General features: G+C 41.7%; 1 protein-coding gene across 2 annotated transcripts in view; it reads right to left on the bottom strand.

Moving 5' to 3' along the window:
• The window catches only part of LOC108712625 (CCR4-NOT transcription complex subunit 8), a 36,258-nt gene extending 26,677 nt beyond the window's left edge, over window positions 1–9,581 (bottom strand). Inside the window, exons 1-2 of one of the 2 annotated variants that reach the window (XM_041588022.1) lie at window positions 9,558–9,581; window positions 607–808 (exon numbers count right to left, since the gene is read on the bottom strand). In XM_041588022.1, the coding sequence (XP_041443956.1) occupies window positions 607–723 (117 nt within the window). In that variant the 5' untranslated portion in view covers window positions 724–808; window positions 9,558–9,581. Of the gene's footprint in view, window positions 1–606; window positions 809–4,186; window positions 4,344–9,557 lie in introns of those variants that run through there. The other variant, XM_018254929.2, reaches the window with a different exon arrangement.
• Between the last annotated feature and the right edge of the window lie 9,694 nt (window positions 9,582–19,275).

Below are 19,275 nucleotides of genomic sequence, written 5' to 3'. Positions count from 1 at the left end.
TTTCTGAAACAAACATATCAGGTATACCAGTGCAGTGCAACAGAACATTATATTTCCATTACTGTAAAACACTTTAAATTGTTGGTGTTACTGTGCCTTTAATCTTACCTAAAATAAAAGAGGGCTACATTTATTATTAACACATATTTGGGACAATTACCTTTACACTAGATCCGATCTACGAAGACCTTCAAAGCATTTGTGCAAGGTGGTAGTTGATACAATTAGCCATAAACTCTGTATAATAAACTCCTTTTCTATACATTGACAGCAATAAGGGATATACAAATCTCATTATCATCCTTTATAATAACTCTCCTGACTGCAGGAGGAAGGTGAATTAGTAAGGGTAAAAAACAAAAGATCCTTATACACTTTATAAAGGAAACACATGTTCTTTTCTATTAATGGAATAGGCAAAAACATTTTTGACTCATGCTGAACAGACGTGTATATTGCCGTCTTACTGAACACAGTGATTGTATGTGCACCAACCAACAATCACAGAACACAGAAAATCCAATCTGTCCCAGCTGCCACTTGGGTAAGGGGGATAATTTATCAATAACCCACCAACATAAAGTGGCAGGATTAATGTAGACTTACCATTGCTATGTAGCCATGTGTTCGAACAAGCTCTCTAATTTTACGCATCTCCTCCTCTAAGTTGACAGCCCACACCTCGCATATCACCTGGCTATTATCTACCACCGCTGCAGGCATTGTGAACTTAGCAGGTGGCTAGTGAGGTTTGTCGTACAGACAGAAAATCAGCTGTGTTTTCCCAGACAGAGGCGATGTCTGTTACCTGAAAGTTCAAAATATATTTATTAAAGATAACTTGCAGAAACCCAAACATTTTCAGACTTTACAGTCTAAAGAAATGATAGAGAATTACAGTTAAGGGACAGGCAACCTTTGGAAACGCTCCCCAGATAACTTAAAGGGATTCTGTCATGATTTTTATGGTGTCGTTTTTATTTCTAAATTATACTGTTTACACTGCAAATAGTTCATTCTACACTAGAGTCCTCCGCGGAACCAATTTCTAAGACCTGGGCCCGACTCGAACCACAACCCGCATTTTTACCCACTTTGATCCGCTACCCGACCGTGACCCACAACTGCCTTATCCGCAACCCACCGACCACCATCAATCAGGAAGTGATGTTGCTGTAAACTGGAAGTAACACCATCAAAAGTGGGCGGGGACAAAAACTAGTTTTGTAAAACATTAAAAGGAGTAAAATATAGACAATAAGAAATTTAAATAAGACCCGCAATATTGGTTGTAATATTGGTGTGTGGGCAGCCATCTCAGGTCATTTTGCCTGGTCATGTGCTTTCAGAAAGAGCCAGCACTTTAGGATGGAACTGCTTTCTGGCAGGCTGCTGTTTCTCCTAAACAATATAACTGAATGTGGGACCTGGATTTTACTATTGAGTGTTGTTCTTAGATCTACCAGGCAGCTGTTATCTTGTGTCAGGGAGTTGCCATCTGGTTACCTTCCCATTGTTCTGTTAGGCTGCTGGGGGGGGAAAGGAAAGGGTGATATCACCAACTTGCAGTACAGCAGTAAAGAGTGACTGAAGTTTATCAGAGCACAAGTCACATGACTGGGGGCAGCTGGGAAACTGACAATATGTTTAGCCCCATGTCAGATTTCAAAATTAAATATAAAAAAATCTGTTTGCTCTTTTGAGAAACGGATTTCAGTGCAGAATTCTTCTGGAACAGCACTATTAACTGATGTGTTTTGAAAAAAAGAATTTTTCCCCATGACAGTATCCCTTTAACTGGAGGGGAATGCTGTGAGCTATTCAACTGCCAACGTCATTGTGTTGCCAAGTACAGCTGTGCTTTTTAACACTTATTGATAGCAATATAGCTGATGAAATTGTTACACCACTGTACATATTCATCATGTGATGTAGCTGACTGACCACACTGACCATTTGGTCAATTTTTTGTGATTTTCCAGGCAGGCTATGACTGGCAATCTGTGAGTTCTGGCAAATGCCAGAGGGGCTGTTGTAAGTTCCTATATACAATCACCATTTATTGGGCTGTTTGGGCCTCTGAGTATTTGAAATAGCAGGGCCTATTTTGTTTCCCAGTCCAGACCTGTTTCCAGGGATTCCACCTGACAGTTCAGGTCCAGCAAATGCACAGTAAAATATCATAATAATATATAATGTGCTAGTGCAACTGATCACTTGGAAGAGGGCAGTGCAACACTTAAAGGGGTGATTCAGCTTTAATGTAACTGTTAGTATGTTAAAGAGTGGCCAATTCTATGCAACTTTCCAATTGGTTTTCATTTTTTATTTTTTATAGGTATTTGCATTTTTCTTCTGACTCTTTGCAAAGCAAATGCTCTGTAATGCTACACATTAATTGTTATTGCTACTTTTTATTACTCATCTTTCTATTCAGGCCTCTCCTATAGGTATTCTAGTCTCTTATTCAAATCAGTGCATGGTTGCTAGGGTAATTGGGACCCTAGCTACCAGATTGCTTAAAAGCAAATTGAATAGCTGCTGAATAAAAAGCGGAATAACTCAAAAACCTTAAATAATAAAAAATGAAAACCAATTGCACATGGTCTCAGAATATCACTCTATACATCATACTAAAAGTTATCTCAAAGGTGAATCAGCCCTTTAAAGGAAAAAGTACCCCATTTTTAACAGAAATTGTGTTCTGGGTTTAAGAATAAGCTACTGTATTTACTGGAGGTGTCTAAGAAATAGGACCCCACTCAGTTTCACCTTCCTTGTCCTTTAAAGGGGATGTAAAGGCAGAAAAATAAAATCCCATTCTTACTTTCTTTAAAGAAATCGGTCTCCAATATACTTTGATTAAAAAATGTGTACTGTTTTTATAATAAACCGGACTGGTTTCAGACGGTCCCTAACTGCTCTTCAGGGCAACCATCATACTTTCAAGCAGCAGGGGGAACACCCCCACCTTACTTCCCTGACTTCGAGCAGCTTTGTTTGTTTCCCTATAAAGCAGCCGGCGACTAAGTAGAGATTTGTATACGCAGACCCAGTGCAGTCTACATATTCTGATTATTAGTCAGTCTTGCTGTATCAGCTTCTATGCAGTGTCGAACTGGGACACCAGGGGCCCACCCAAAAACCTTAGACCAGGGGCCCACCCAAAAACCTTAGAACAGGGGCCCACCCAAAAACCTTAGACCAGGGCCCACCCAAAAACCTTAGACCAGGGGCCCACCAAAAGACCTTAGATCAGGGGCCCACTCTCAGTACTATTATTATTCCTCTCCTCACTCAACCTCTATTCTTCTAGTCTCTTTTCTTTACATGCTATGATCTGTTATAGAGTCTATTTAGTCTCTTTGTTCTCATAGAAATACGGAATAGTCATGAAATATGCCAAAGCAGGAGGGCCCACTGACACCTGGCCCACCGGGAGTTTTCCTGGTATCTACGTGGGCCAGTCTGATACTGGCAGATATTATTTGAATTGTGCTGTTTTGATAATTTATGATGATCCCTATGCTTAACCTCCCAATTGAAGCCCAGACCAGACTGAGTACGTGCATAGTCTTGGTCTTGCAAAGATGTTTAACAAACGTACAAGATGATGACCCCCTGCTGACAACTTTGAAAGCATAAATCATTTGTTTGATTAGGCTTGAGGTGCAGCAAATTCGTGTTTATGTTTACGATACAAAATACAGCATCTCTAGCCTTATTCTATTTTAGAATTTTAGTTCCCCTTTAAGGGAGCCAAAGAAGCATCTGCCAACGTCAAGCCGCTACTTTTTCATCTTAATACAAAAACATGGGAATCTGTTGTTGCCTTTTGCCCAATATAGGGGAATAATATTGGGATATTAGAAGTTAGGAAGTCTTTCCATGGCCATTGTAGCTGTAAATATCTGCAGTGATGTCTGATATCCTTATATGTTACAACTGGGTGCACAATGGTTTAGTCAATACCCAGGTTTCAGTGAGTCATATGGCAAATTACACCCTTACAACTACTGGCATCACAAAACGCCGTGTATAAAGATATATTTTACAGGATACTCGCGTCTGTATTAGAAATACATCTTGAACGTCCATCCTACAAGTCGCCTGGGAACGGCTTGAGCGACGCTTGCTGCCCATGCCTGTAGCAAATGCATTTTAAGAAATACCACAACACTCTCACCTTACGGGCTCTGTCCCGAAGCAGAGGGAAGCACGTATTTCTCCTACTTGCGCGTACTCAACGGGAACGTTCAATGGCTGACTCGGCGGGCGCTCTAGCCACTGCTCTCTATGGTCAGGATCGAAAAGCCAATCAGAAACGCGTTCCGAAACCCAGGAAGACGAGTGGGTGACGTATTCCGTGCGTCTGCGCAGTTCAGAGGCAGAAAACGAATCAAGCTGCTGGGCATGCGTCGAAGTTATGTCGACTCGAGCGTAATGGGATTTGGAGATTATGTAAAGTTACTGAAATGTATGGAAGGGGAAGCTAATTGCATTCTGGAAGAAAATTGCAGTTGGACTCAACTTTAAAGGAACAGTAACACCAAATGCCTTAAACTAATGAAAATGTAATGTAGTGTCGCCTTGCACTGGTATTTGCTTCAGAAACACTACTATAGTTTATATAAACAAGCTGCTGTGTAGCCATGGGGGCAGCCATTTAAGCACAGGATACACAGTAGATAACAGATAAGTACTATTATAGTTTATATAAACAAGCTGCTGTGTAGCCATGGGGGCAGCCATTCAAGCACAGGAAACACAGTAGATAACAGATAACTACTACTATAGTTTATATAAACAAGCTACTGTGTAGCCATGGGGGCAGCCATTCAAGCCCAGGATACACAGTAGATAACAGATAAGTACTACTATAGTTTATATAAACAAGCTACTTTGTAGCCATGGGGGCAGCCATTCAAGCACAAGATACACAGTAGATAACAGATAACTACTACTATAGTTTATATAAACAAGCTACTGTGTAGCCATGGGGGCAGTCATTCAAGCCCAGGATACACAGTAGATAACAGATAAGTACTACTATAGTTTATATAAACAAGCTACTTTGTAGCCATGGGGGCAGCCATTCAAGCACAGGAAACAGTAGATAACAGATAAGTACTACTATAGTTTATATAAACAAGCTGCTGTGTAGCCATGGGGGCAGCCATTCAAGCACAGGATACACAGTAGATAACAGATAAGTACTACTATAGTTTATATAAACAAGCTACTGTGTAGCCATGGGGGCAGCCATTCAAGCACAAGAAACACAGTAGATGACAGATAACTACTACTATAGTTTATATAAACAAGCTACTGTGTAGCCATGGGGGCAGCCATTCAAGCACAGGATACACAGTAGATAACGGATAAGTACTACTATAGTTTATATAAACAAGCTACTTTGTAGCCATGGGGTCAGCCATTAAAGCACAGGAAACAGTAGATAACAGAAAAGTACTACTATAGTTTATATAAACAAGCTGCTGTGTAGCCATGGGGGCAGCCATTCAAGCACAGAAAACACAGTAGATAACAGATAAGTACTACTATAGTTTATATAAACAAGCTACTGTGTAGCCATGGGGGCAGCCATTCAAGCACAAGATACACAGTAGATAACAGATAAGTACTACTATAGTTTATATAAACAAGCTGCTGTGTAGCCATGGGGGCAGCCATTCAAGCACAGGATACACAGTAGATAACAGATAAGTACTACTATAGTTTATATGAACAAGCTGCTGTGTAGCCATGGGGACAGCCATTCAAGCACAGGATACACAGTAGATAACAGATATGTTCTGGAGAATCCCAAACCCCCCTACAGTCACATGACAGTAGGTGGGGGTTAGGCAAGTTAGAGTGTTTATGGGTCTTGGATCAAGTAAATCCCTAGAGAGGGCAATGGCACATGGAGAGATTCTAGGCTTTTTGGCCACTACATTTTTAGTTATCCAAAAGCATGTTAATCTCCCACTATTGGCCCCAAAAAGACCCGCTTTAGGGTCAGACCACACTGGGCGTTTTGGGGAGATTTGCAAAACAGTCTGTTCTGTTCAGATGATCATCATCCTCAGACTGAGGATATTAATAATTGGGGGTGATGCTGTATTGGCAGGCACGGCAGAGAAACTAGATTGGAGGCGGGAGATCAGCGCCAGGAGCTGAGTCTGACGCTGTTCGGAACTGTTCCTGCAGGCTGCGCGTGGTGGGCGGAAAGGCTGCAGTGGTACTGCTGGCAACGGTCCCACCCACGTCGGCGACGTTGTACCACATTGCGTGCCATCATCATGCGTCGGCCAATCCTTGTGTGCGCAGCGCAGCCTGCGCTCTGGCCGGACCATGTTAAAAAATTAATGGGGGTGTACTGGGTTCCAGCCAGGGTGCGGGGCCCCATTGGCGCCTAATCGGCCCAATTGTCTTAAAACTGGCCCTGCATATTTGTCACAGGGGGTCACCATCTTGGAAAGTGTCTGTGACACTCACATGCTCAGTGGGCTCTGAGCAGCTGTTGAGAAGCTAAGCTTAGGGCTCGTCACTAATTATCCAGCAGAAAATGAGCTTCCCCTGTAAGCTGATACTACAGGGCTGATTATTAAATTCTGATGCTAGTTGCACTGGTTTCTGTGCTGCCATGTAGTAATTATCTGTATAAATTACTAATAAGCCTTATATTGTGACATTTCTATTCTATGTGTACTGTATATTGTGAGTGAGTCCCTAAGCTCAGTAAGTGACAGCAGCACAGAGCATGTGCAGTGAATCAGCAGAAAAGAAGACGGGGAGCTACTGGGGCATCTTTGGAGACACAGATCTTTACTGGTAAAGGGCTGTGGTTGCCTTGGACTGGTACAGAAGCACAAAACGTAATGTACAACATTTCTAGCTACTTCTTTAGTTTAACCTTCCTTGTCCTTTAAAAGTAATAATAATGTGCCATACTTAAAACAATGTGTGTCTACCATGGTGACCTAGAGCTAGCAATTCTGTGTATCTGGTACCAATACCAGGAAAAGTAGCAGAAAGAAAACTGTGGCAATTCAACTGACGTGACATATTCCTGAAGGGGGTTAGCACTGCTGCCTTGATTCAGTTCCAGTCAGGGCATTAATTAATAATAATTAATAATAACAGCAGTTATCACTTTTTCTCACACCCTCATTAAAGAGGTTGTTCACCTTTGTGTTAACTTTTAGTATGGTATAGATAAGAGTGATATTCTGAGTCAATTTCCAATTGTTTTTTTATTGTTATTTAGCATCTCCCCAGTTTGCAATTTCCTCAATCTGGTTGCTAGTGTCCAAATTACCCTAGCAACTACTGTATTTGCCTTCTTCTTTTGACTCTTTCCAGCTTCCGAATGGGGGTCACTGACCCCTGAAACAAAAAAATCTGTTGCTCTGTGAGGCTGTCATTTCATTAACCATTGTTACATTTTATTATTTATCTTTCTATTCAGGCCCTCACCTATTTTATTGCAGTCTCTCATTCACACTGCTGCTTGGTTGCTAGAAGAATATCTCAGAATATCACAATCTACGTCATACAAAATATTTATAGGTGAACTACCCCTTTAACTTCTCACCTTCACAATCAACTGGAAGCATTTTCTAACACTAGGTGGCATGATTAACCAGCTTGCTGATTGCTGATACAATATTACAATTAAAATATATACTGCTGAAACATTACTTATAATTTATACTTTATAATATATGATCTCTACCACACAGGAAAACATACTCTGGGAGAACCTATTAAAGAGGATATTCGCCTTTTGCAAATTCCTACCACTTTGTTAAAGAAGCATTTCCCAAATACTTTTATTAAGGAGAAATTGGCAGGTACAAATTACCCTAGCAACTATGCATTTATTTGAATAAAAGACTTGAGTAGGAATAGGAGAGGGTCTTTTTGTCAGTGACCCCCCATTTCAAAGCTGGAAAGAGTCAGAGGGAAAGGGCAAGTAATTAAAAAGCTATAAAAATAAATAATGAAGACCAACTGGGAAAATGCTTGAAATTGGCCATTCTATAACTTACTAAAATTGAATATAAAGGGGAACCACCCTTTAATAAAATTATTTGGAAATGTGCTTCTTTTGCAAAGTTCTACCACTTGAGTCCTGCTCTTCAGGGTCAGCAGACCAATCAATGAAACTGAACCTGAAGGCTTAGTAAGAAGTGGGAGGGTAGGCTTGCTGGGTTCTGTGGATCACTGTTGTGTTGTGCCACAAAAAATATGTTCCCCCTGGACCCAATTAATGAAAAAGGTGAGAAACCTGCCAGCTCTGCAGTGCAGCTTGGTTAGGGCCAGACAGGGCCCAAATAAGTCTTCTGTTATCTGCATGCTGATTTCTCTTTTGTGTTTGCTTCCAAAGCTTTGTGTTGGCTCTGGTGCAAACAGACTCGGCAGATTTTGGCAAAGAAACATGAAACTTTTTACATGCTTGCAGGGTCAGACTGGGCTGGTGGGACACTGGGGGAAAACCCAGTGGGCCCCGGCCCTCTCCCCTAATCTGTGCATCGTGGTACGCGTTTGTACCAGTGTTTGTGCATGATTGCTGGGGGGGTGAAACGTCTTCATTGATTACTCAGCAAGTCCAGTAAGTAGTGTTAGGAAGGACCAACTCATACGCTTTTGGATCATGGAGGGGTTAGGAGGAACCAACTCATACGCTTTTGGACCATGGATTCTCTTTCTTACAGATTTAGATTTTTCCTTATTGTTTACACATTGCAGAAGGGACCTAAAGGCTTATGGCAGTTTTTTAGTCAGCACTCACCCAATTTCCACCTCTTATTTTAAGGCGGTGCATGTGTCCAGTGGTCCACAACTGAATTAATCCAATTTATGACACAGCTCTGTTCAGAAGTAGTTTAAAAGGCCTTAATTTGGCACATGGCATTTAAGATCTGCAACAATACAAGGCTTATTGCAGTTTTTAATCACAAGTTACATTATAGGCCAAGGCACCTAGGTTCAAGTTATTTGCTTCCTTGTTCACCTTTTAATGGGTTAAATAGCTTCATGCATTGTCTAGCACAGTAGCAATGTGTTTAACCCTCCTGCCAAACTTCCCTATGGGTGATCAACAAGTAGATCAAAGTAACTATGGAAATAATGTTTGTTCAGAAAACATCATGACAGATGCTGGCAATTTCAAACTAAAGGGCAGGTATTGTTGTTGCCAGATATTATCCGTCAGTGCTGTCCAACTTCTATGGTACCGTGGGCCAGTGTCATGCCTTCGTGGTGGACGGCCAATAATGGAAGCCAGTGTTGTCCACTCCCAGGTTTATGCCACTCCCATGTCATCACAAAAACTTACCATATTCACATTAATGGTGGCACCACACAAAAAAACCCAAATGGTTGCTTTTCACTGTAGGTATCACTCATCACTTATATGTAATAAAAGTTTGTTGTTTTGTCCATATGACTCCTCCTGCCCTGTGGATAGCACAGCAACCCCCCTTATAATTAAAAACCATAAGGACCCCATTTTCAGCTATTTCCAAAATGCTGACAAACCCCCTCACCTCACAGAATGGAGGGAACCGACGCACACCCTTCAGTCGATCAGCCTGGTGCTCGATTCTAGAGGATCCGGCAACCTCCCTTGAACAGCAAACGAAAAAGGATCGGCACACAGGCATTCAATTTGCAGTGTTACCTGCTCGTTTAATGTGTAGACTGCAACGTTTCGGGGTCACGCCCCTTTGTCAAGCAAACCCCCTCACCTCCCACAGGCAGAGTAGAGCACATGCACAGTAACGTAACTACCAATCTCCGGGCCACACCCCCCCTCCTGATGCATACTCTGCATTCTGATTTGAGGGTTGGTGGCTCGCCTCTTAATGCCATATAACCTGCTGTACAAGAAATTATTCACAAAACATATTTTTGCTCCTCCAACCATGTCATGTTTTTGTTTGTAGGTTTAACCAGTGCTATGGAGTACTTGGGGTATTGGATTATCTGCCTAGAACGGATCTGATGTTTAAGCAAACCAAGGCTTATGAAAGACACATTTTACATATTTAGTCAGAGCATTCCTGATACCCCAAAAGAAATGCCAATAGTCTGGATGGAAAATCATTAGAAGAGAAGGAGTTGTCCCTCTTGAACAGACATTTGCAAGGATTTGATTTGCCCTTACAGAACATACAGAGCATTTGGTTTGGAGTGGCTTTAAAACCTCTGACCACCCTCTACCCATACACCAGATAATTGCCGACCTATGGTACTAATTACTTCAATGATTAAATAACTAGTGATGGGCAAATGTGACCCGTTTCGCCGAGAAAATTAGAAAGGCACAGATGTTTTTTTGCTGGTAAATTTTTGCCACAGTTTCGCGTATTTATTAGTGGACGATGAAACACGGTAATTCGCTGCAAATCCATGGCTGGCAAATGTATTCGTCCATCACTACTCGAAGGTTAGAAATTGATCATGGCTGTATGCACACATAGAAACCCAGTATCAGAAAGGCTAGGTATGTGGATACTTAGCTGTAGATCTGGGCTGCATTCCAAAGTCACCTACTAGGTACTTACAGGTACATTATTAAAACATTTAGTAGGTAGTGATGGGCAAATAAATTCACCCGGATACGCTGTGAATTTCTGCGTTTTGACGCCCACAAATAAATAAGCGAAACTTTGGTAAAAATTCAGCAGCAAAAAATGTGCCACAACAAAAATAGGGCAGGCAGAGTATGGCACACACAGGGAACATAGGCCAGGCAGAGTATGGCACACACAGGGCACATAGGGCAGGCAGAGTATGGCACACATAGGGAGAATAGGGGAAGCAGAGTATGGCACACACAGGGAGCATAGGGCAGGCAGAGTATGTGCACATAGGCAGGAATCTGTTGTGTGAAAAATGCAGGGTTTACAGTCTGAATTTAAGATGTGAACATTACAGGGGCCAGTTAATCTCAGTACTGATACCTTTTAAAGCTTTCACAAAGGTAAGCAGTAATAGCAGCCAGACTTTAATGCGGGGGCGACACAAGGTAGACACCCAGGCCCAGTTGATCTAAGTAATATTGTGATTTTGTGCAGTATGATGACTTACCTCTCTTCCTACTCCAGCAGGAATGAAAACTAGATTTCAATGCAAGAAAGCATTCTTTCCCCAAATATTTGCATTTATCTTTGGTGCTGTTCCAGTGATGCAGATATTTTAGGAAAGGCAACTAAAAATTGCATATAAGATGCTTTCTACACTCAATAAACTGTACACTTGAAAGTTTACTTTTAAATACTATGCACTCTATATAGCCTAAAGTATGCAGACACATGCCTGTCCAACATCTCATTTCCAAAGCAGGAGTATTAATTCCAAACCAGGAGCAACCCTAGTGATTCTTATTACTAACCTGCTGTCCTGGCTGGTGTTTTTCCTATTCTAAAATAGCAATGATGATCTGTACAATTAAAAGGGCTTTTATCAAAATTTGAACAAAAGTTATTTCTAATTCAAATGCACTGTAAAAAATATTTGCTTATTTATGAAAAAATCCAAATACAAAAAAAGCCTGAATACCTTGAATTTGAGTTTTTTAACTCTCAAAATAATCGAGGTGTTTTTTTTGTGCTTACTAAATCTCTAAAACCTAAGTTTTTGAAACTATTTGAAATATGTGAGTTTTAGGTAAAAAAAAAAACTAAAATCACTGCAAACATTCTGATTTGAGGGTTGGTGGTTCGCCTCTTAATGTCACATAACCTGATGTACAAGAAATTGTTCACAAAACATATGTTTGCTCCTCCAACCATGTCATGTTTCTGTTTGTAGGTTTAACCAGTGCTACGGAGTACTTGGGTTATTGGATTATCTGCATGAAACGGATCTGATGTTTAAGCCTTACACTACATTTTTGTCGTGCGGCAATTTATTTTTTTGACGTAGTGGATTTCTTTCACGAGCAATTTTTTGCCAGTTTCACAAATTTATTAGCGGACGAAAAAAGCAAAAATTTGCCACAAATCCATGCCTGCCAAATTTATTTGCCAATCACTCTAAATAACTCGAAGGTTAGAATTTGATCATGGCTGTATGCACACATAAACCCAGTATCAGAAATTCTAGGTATGTGGATACTTAGCTGTAGATTTGGGCTGCATTCCAAAGTCACCTACTAGGTACTTACTGTATTATAAAAACATTTAGGGGCAAATTTAGTAAGAATTTAATAATCAGCCCTGTAGCATCAGCTTATATTACAGACCAACCCATGGGCGTCCACATATAGAGGCAAGGGGGGCACTGCCCCCCCCTGGACTTGTACTTTATGCCTATCTTGCCCATGTGCATCTGTAATGGCACAGCCCAGGACCCTGAGGGAGAAGGCACTTACCCCGCCACATGATCATCAGTGTCAGACTGGGACCCCAGGGGCCCACCCAAAAACCTTAGACCAGGGGCCCACTTTTAGTACTATTATTCTTCCTCTCCTTGCTCAACCGCTATTCTCCTAGTCTCTTTTCTTTACATAATATAATACTATCATCTATTATTCCATCTATTTAGTCTTTTTGTTCTTATAGAAATAAAGAATGATCATGAAATATGCGAAATGTTTAGCAGCATGAGGGCCCACTGACACCTGGGCCCATCGGGAGTTCTCCTGGTATCCCAGTGGGCCAGTCGACACTGACTCTAGGTAATTACACCTGGTGAAAACATTTTTATTATCATACCTCCTTTGTCTTTGTTACCTGTGAAAATGTTATGTGCTGCTCAGACACCATATAATAAATACCACAAGCAGTGCTATTGGTTCCCTTTACTACTTATAAAGATTTCATGATATTGAATATTTTAAGGTACGAACATTTAATTTCAGATAATTTGTTTCTCTCCTAGGGCTGTATTTAAGTCCGATGCCACCCTAGACACCTGACCTACACTGTGCGCATGGCATCACTTCCGCCAACCAATTGCCTGCATGATCCCTTTATCTATAATACCCTCATTCATACTGTATGTCTAAACTGCTGGTCTTGCTGTCATTTAACCACCCATAGTCTCAGTATTACCCTGTTGCTTTATCAGCTTTTTACAAAGGGAATTGTGTAATGCACTTTTAGCTTGTATAACCTTCCTCCATACAGTACAGCTAGCTATGTTCAACCCTGTGTTCATTCCAGGAGTCTGATTCTCAACATCTGTTTCATAAAACCTCTATAGATTATACCTTCTTACACCAATAAATGGGTGTGATAAAGGCTGTGCAGTGTCAAGTCTATATAAATATCCCACCTAATCCAGCTGTAACCCAGTATAACTTGTCTTTATCATCTACTGAAGAGGCTAAATTCGTAGATTCCTCCCCAATTCAAGGGAATTTTAGACAACTAAGGTAAAAGAGCATGAGATGATGATTCTAAAACGGAATTTGGTTGCAGATCTGCATGTAACTGGTTTTCTTTCTAAATATTCAATTTCCATGGCCTCCTTAAACAAACACAGACCATCAGGGCCCTTCTAAACTGTGGGGCCGGCCCTTTTCCAAAGGCCCAAAGGGAGGAGTTGAAGGCCAGTTAGGGTGAGATTTGGGAAGGATGTTTATTGGCTCTCAGTATTACATAGGTTCCTATAAATTCTATGGAGGATAGTAGGACTGACACAGCAGTTATATGTTGTTTCGGTTTCATTGTTAGGAACCAAGGAGAAACATAACCAATGTGACCATTTCCTGCTCTATAAGAGCCTTATTCTAACTTCTCTACCTCCCCTCTATATGTTATCCCTGCCAAATCCCTAGCCCAATACCCACAATAAAGATACACACAATGATTTTGTGGTTAATCTGTGTAATCCACAGCTTTATTAATAATTAGATAAACTGCACTTTTTGATCGCAAGGAAGGCAAAAAAACTCTGAAAAGCTTTCCTTCACCAGAGGGAAAAATTCCTTCCTGACCCCTTAGAGGCGATCGGATTTGCTCCCACGATCAATGCGCCACATTGAATCAAGGGAAGCGGAGGGGGGGGAATATGGTAAGGTAAGGGACTGAGGTGAAAAGATGAGAAAGAGAAGGGAATATGGCAGCATAAACATGGGCACATTTAAGACGCACAATGAATGCTGTATTCCATTCCATTCCATTGAACCCTGGGAAGCCTGACCCCGGCATTTGCAGTCTGAGGGATGGAATGAAAAGGAATGCAGGGTCTACCAAGTGGCTTAAAGGAGTTCCTGTATATAGCACCATATTTTGGATAAAGGGGAGGAACCACTGGTGAAAGTGCAGTGGATGAAAGAGGGGCATCACTGGTGGACTAGATATGTCCCATACTTACTGCTGTTTCCTGAGGATGTGCCTAGACTGAGGTGCATTTATATTTGGTACCGAGGAAACTGGTGGTGGTGCTGGTATCATAAGCCGTTTGTGAGTTGTTCCGAGGACCACCTGTAAAACCAAACAAGATATTTCAGGCTACATATTTTTTTACCTTAGCAAGTGATATCCCTGTAAGCTCCTTATACGGTATGGGACCTGTTATCCAGAATGCTTGGGACCTGGGGTTTTTCTGGATAATGGATCTTTCTGTAATTTGGATCTTCATACCTCAAGTCTACTAGAAAATCATGTAAACATTAAGGGCCCCATTTACTTAGTTTGAGTGAAGGAAATAGAGGAAAAATAGTTTGAATTTCGAATGGTCGAATATGGCTACTTTGACCATCGAATGGGCTACTTCAACCTTCGACTACAACCTTCGAATCGAACGATTCGAACTAAAAATCGTTCGACTATTCGACCATTCGATAGTGGAAGTACTGTCTCTTTAAAAATTTCTTTGACCCCCTAGTTCGCCACCTAAAACCTACCGAGGCCAATGTTAGCCTATGGGGAAGGTCCCCATAGGCTTCCTAACAATTTCCTGATCGAAGGAATATCCTTCAATCGATGGATTAAAATCCTTAGAATCATTCGATTCAAAGGATTTAATCGTTCGATTGAACGATTATTCCTTCGATCGTTCGATCATAGGAATAATGCAAACTCCTTCAACTTCGATATTCGAAGTCGAAGGATTTTACTTCGACGGTTGAATATCAAGGGTTAATTAACCCTCGATATTCGACCCTAGGTAAATGTGCCCCTAAATAAACCCAATAGGGTGGTTTTGCTTCCAATAACTATATCTTAGTTTAAATCAAGTACATGAAACTGTTTTATTATTACAGAAAAAAAGGAAATCATTTATAAAAAATTTGATTATTTGAATAAAATTAAGTCTATGGGAGATGGACGGAGGTTCATGGATAATGGGTTTCCGGATAATGGATCCGACACCTGTAATATTTAGGAGCACATTAAGCACAAATCAGGTGATTAAGCAAAATTAAATGATTGACCAAGTGTGGGAAAGAAAAGGATGGATTATATACTGCACCTGAATATCTCTCATTGTTCTTAATCAGTATGGCCTTGTTGATCTTCTCTAGTTCTTTGTAGAGGTGTTTCACGTGGGCCTTGATGTATCTGTAGTCCTGCCAGAACTCATTCTTAAGGTGTAATTTCCACCATTTTGTAATTTTCACACAGTCCTTGGCCATCCACAGATCGTAGAGTGCAAACTTGATGTCATAGGTGATCTTGTCCCTGATGCACTCGAGATAAGGGCCTGGGAGTGGATCCTCAAAATCCCTGATCTCAAAGATGTCCAGATCAGACGAGATCCACGGTGAGGGCTAGAAAAATGTAAGAAGCAAGAAAACATTGAGGTCAGGGCACACACTAAGCTAAACCCTGTCAAATTTCTGTTTCATTGTATTTACACAGAAGATATGCCATGTTTAGCATTGGGTTAGCCCCTCCTTTAACCCCTTGGATACCTTTCTCAGCAGAAAATAAAATGAGGAAATTAGCTGTGAGCACCTTTACCTTTTCATAGCGCCACTGGTAGTAAAGCCGGCTACTTGCACTCATGCCCATCTTTGATGTTCCTGTAATATAAAATAAAGATTTGGGAAGGTTAGAGTTAACATAAAGATGTAAGACCCCCAAATAAACACAATAAAGAGAGGTAAAAACAGAAGCACATTTACACCTTATTTAATAAGAACCCTTTTCATTCAGAAACTATGTGGTTCCAATTAGAAACAAATGCTTACTTATGTATATAGAATGCCCCTCCCCACCAGCTCCCCATTTTAAGACAATATCATCCCATTTGATTTGGTCCACAAATCAGCCCATTATATCTGTCAGGGCCCTACTTTCCTCTGGATCAGCAGTTACACAAAAAGGTAGACCTTGATGGTCGTGTGTCTTTTTTCAGCCTCATCTACTGTGTAATACATATTGCAGATGGCAACCGGGCCCCATACAACATTTTCGAGGCCCCACCCACACTGGCCCCGAGCCCCACCCCAGATCCCGCCCACTCCACATCACAGTTAAAAGACCACACAGACATCAGCGCTAAAAAGTAACCCCCCCACACACAAGTTATAAAAAGCTATTGATGGTCAGGGCCACCTTATAAGTTAAAAAAAACATCGGTGCCAGGGGCCCCCTTACAAGTTAAAAAAAACAGTGGCAGGGGCCTATAGAATATTAAAATAATACATTGGTGTCCAGGGGATAAAAAAAATTAAAATAAAAAAACACAAATTGGTGTTCAGTAGAATTGAACTCATGGCTTCAGGACTTCAACTTTGCCTCCTTTTGGGACTCTGGGTCTTTTCGCCGCTTCAGGATTTCAATTTCGGCTGTTTTCGTAACTTCGGGTCTTTTCGCCACTTCGGGACTTCGGCTATTTTCATAGCTTTGGGTCTTTTCGCCACTTCGGGAGTTCGGCTTCAGCTGTTTTCGTGACTTCGGGTCCTTTGGCTGTCCAGCTTTTCTGCACTTCCGCATTTCGGCTGTTCAGGACTTGAAAAATGGCCGCACGGCTCGGGCGTTCTCAAGGGGGGCCTGGCTCTTTCAAAAGTGCAGCACTACTGGCTCCCCCTTCAAGCCCGGGCCACTTGTCCCCCCCCCTGATGGTGGCCCTGGATGGGAAAATGCAGGATCCTTACCTTCCTCCAAATAACCCACAATGGGTTGGGCAAGTTGTTCTTCTGCTCCTGATGAAGGTTGATAGTCTTTAAAAAGACTTTTGTGTTTCTTCTTTATCTCCTTCTGCTCCTGATGAAAGTTGATAGTCTTTAAAAAGACTTTTGTGTTTCTTCTTTATCTCCTTCTGCTCCTGGGAATCACTGAGAATCGCTGAGAATCACTGAGAATCGCTGAGAATCACTAGGAATCGCTCGTATTTCACTTTATCGGGAGAGAAAGAGAGAGAAGAGATTGTGAACTGAACCCTCTCTGCCATATATATCTGTATATACTGGATTTCCGTTAATAGCTCAATACTGCGCTACTGAATATGGTTGTGCCTTATAAATACCCAATAACATCAGCAACTTTAATAGAATCAAGGAGCTGATTGGAAGAGACAGAATTTATTGGTGCAATCAAGGGCCCTAAACACCCCTGCTAACCAAGGTTGGGTCCTGGTGCCACAATGCACAAACGAATAGTTAAATGAACACTTGGAATCACCCTCATTCATTTCTATGCCAATTGCTTTCACCAGGGCTCAATTAAATTGAATTTAGAAATGAACGGGAGTCATCATTTGGGAGTGAGCATTTGGTTGGCCATACACTGAACTGGAAATCACATGGGGGCAAAACATCCCAAATCCCCCTCTGTGCCATTACTGTAAAGCTGTATGTTACTGGCAGGGTGTAATAGGGGCAGAAGACACTGGTTCCCATTAGAGGCCCAGGTGAGTAATGGGCCCACTGGGGCTTTTCATAACCAGTCAAGCTCTGATCAGTGCCCCTGCACCCATAACACAAGGCACCCTAATTCTAGGCATGTAACTATTGTTCTGGTTTGTGCTACTTGTCTTTCTTCTCAGGTCCTCCCTTACCCATCATCTACTCTAATGTTGCGGTCACTAGGATGAGTGATGAGTGGGGCAGTTGGCCAATGGCAGTTGGAAAATGGCAGTTGACATTAACAGCTAAAGAGCAGCAGAGTAAATGGTCTAACACTTCAAAAGATGTAACAAGTAAATAAGAAATACCAAACACACTATATTCCTCTAACTACAAGTCAGCCACAGGGGGTGCTGGGAATTGTAGTTAAGGCACAGCTAGATAAGCACAGGTTTAGAGTCAGTGGGACAGCAAGTTCTCATGTTGTCTCATTCCCCTTAGCAATGGCACACAGGCAGATTTTGGGTACTTTGGCACCCACAAGTTTTAGTAGTTTGGGAAGGAGCAGGGCTGCCACCAGAAACCATTTTCAAGGCCCCATCATTGATTGTCCCCTTCCTTGTAGTTATACCCCCTAATGGCTTATCACCAAAAATGACCCCCCCCCCCTTTTGCAATGAAATTGGAAAAGATGGAACTGGAAAGACAAACTGATATCTCCAATGGACAATTTCATGACAAACTCCTTCCCAGACAATTACAATAGCAGGCAATAGTGGCGCAATTTTGGGAGCTTTGGCTCAAGACTAAAGTCCGGACTGGGATTTAAAAACAGCCCTGGCATTTGAGACACACAGAGGCCCTCACAGCCCCCCCAGCAGCCCAATAAATAGTGACTGTCTATGGCATCTTACAGCACCCCCTTTGGCATTTGCCAGAACCCACAGATTGCCAGTCCGGGCCTGGCTCTAGTCCCCGAACTACTATAAATTATGGAAGCCACACTGCCCAAACTATCCCCTTGTATCATTGACTTTATGCCCCCCCATAAAGTCTGCTCCACTTACCTCTGACTGAATCCAGAAATGAAATACTGGTCACATGTGCTTGAGCCGTTAAGTCACCTTCCCTGGCAGCTTTCAGCCAATCAGTGCTGAGCTGGGAGTGATGTCATCCTCAAGTAAGGCATGATATACCAGTAATTGGCAGCCAATCACATCAGTCACACACATGTGCATTTATGAAAATACAACAAATAGACATCAAACATAAGCAGTCATAGAACCAGGGCCACCATCAGAACTCACTGGTCCCTGACTGGACTCTCCCATGCCCAATGAATGAAGGTCCTGCTGAGATCTCCGCTCTTAGCACATCAGCTACAAGTCTGCTACTGGTTCCGGCTTTGAATTCTGGGAGTTGTAGTTTAGCAGTGGCTAAAGAGATACAGGATCACTGAGGCAGACTGTAGTATTCTGTTGGGAATATGTTTTTCCACTTTACTCTTTTGCAGCTCT

Source organism: Xenopus laevis, chromosome 3S, assembly GCF_017654675.1.
Source record: "Xenopus laevis strain J_2021 chromosome 3S, Xenopus_laevis_v10.1, whole genome shotgun sequence".
In the NCBI taxonomy this organism is placed as follows: Eukaryota; Metazoa; Chordata; class Amphibia; order Anura; family Pipidae; genus Xenopus; species Xenopus laevis.
The sequence above is the reverse complement of the archived record's forward strand: the minus strand, read 5'-3'. Positions and strand labels throughout refer to the sequence as shown.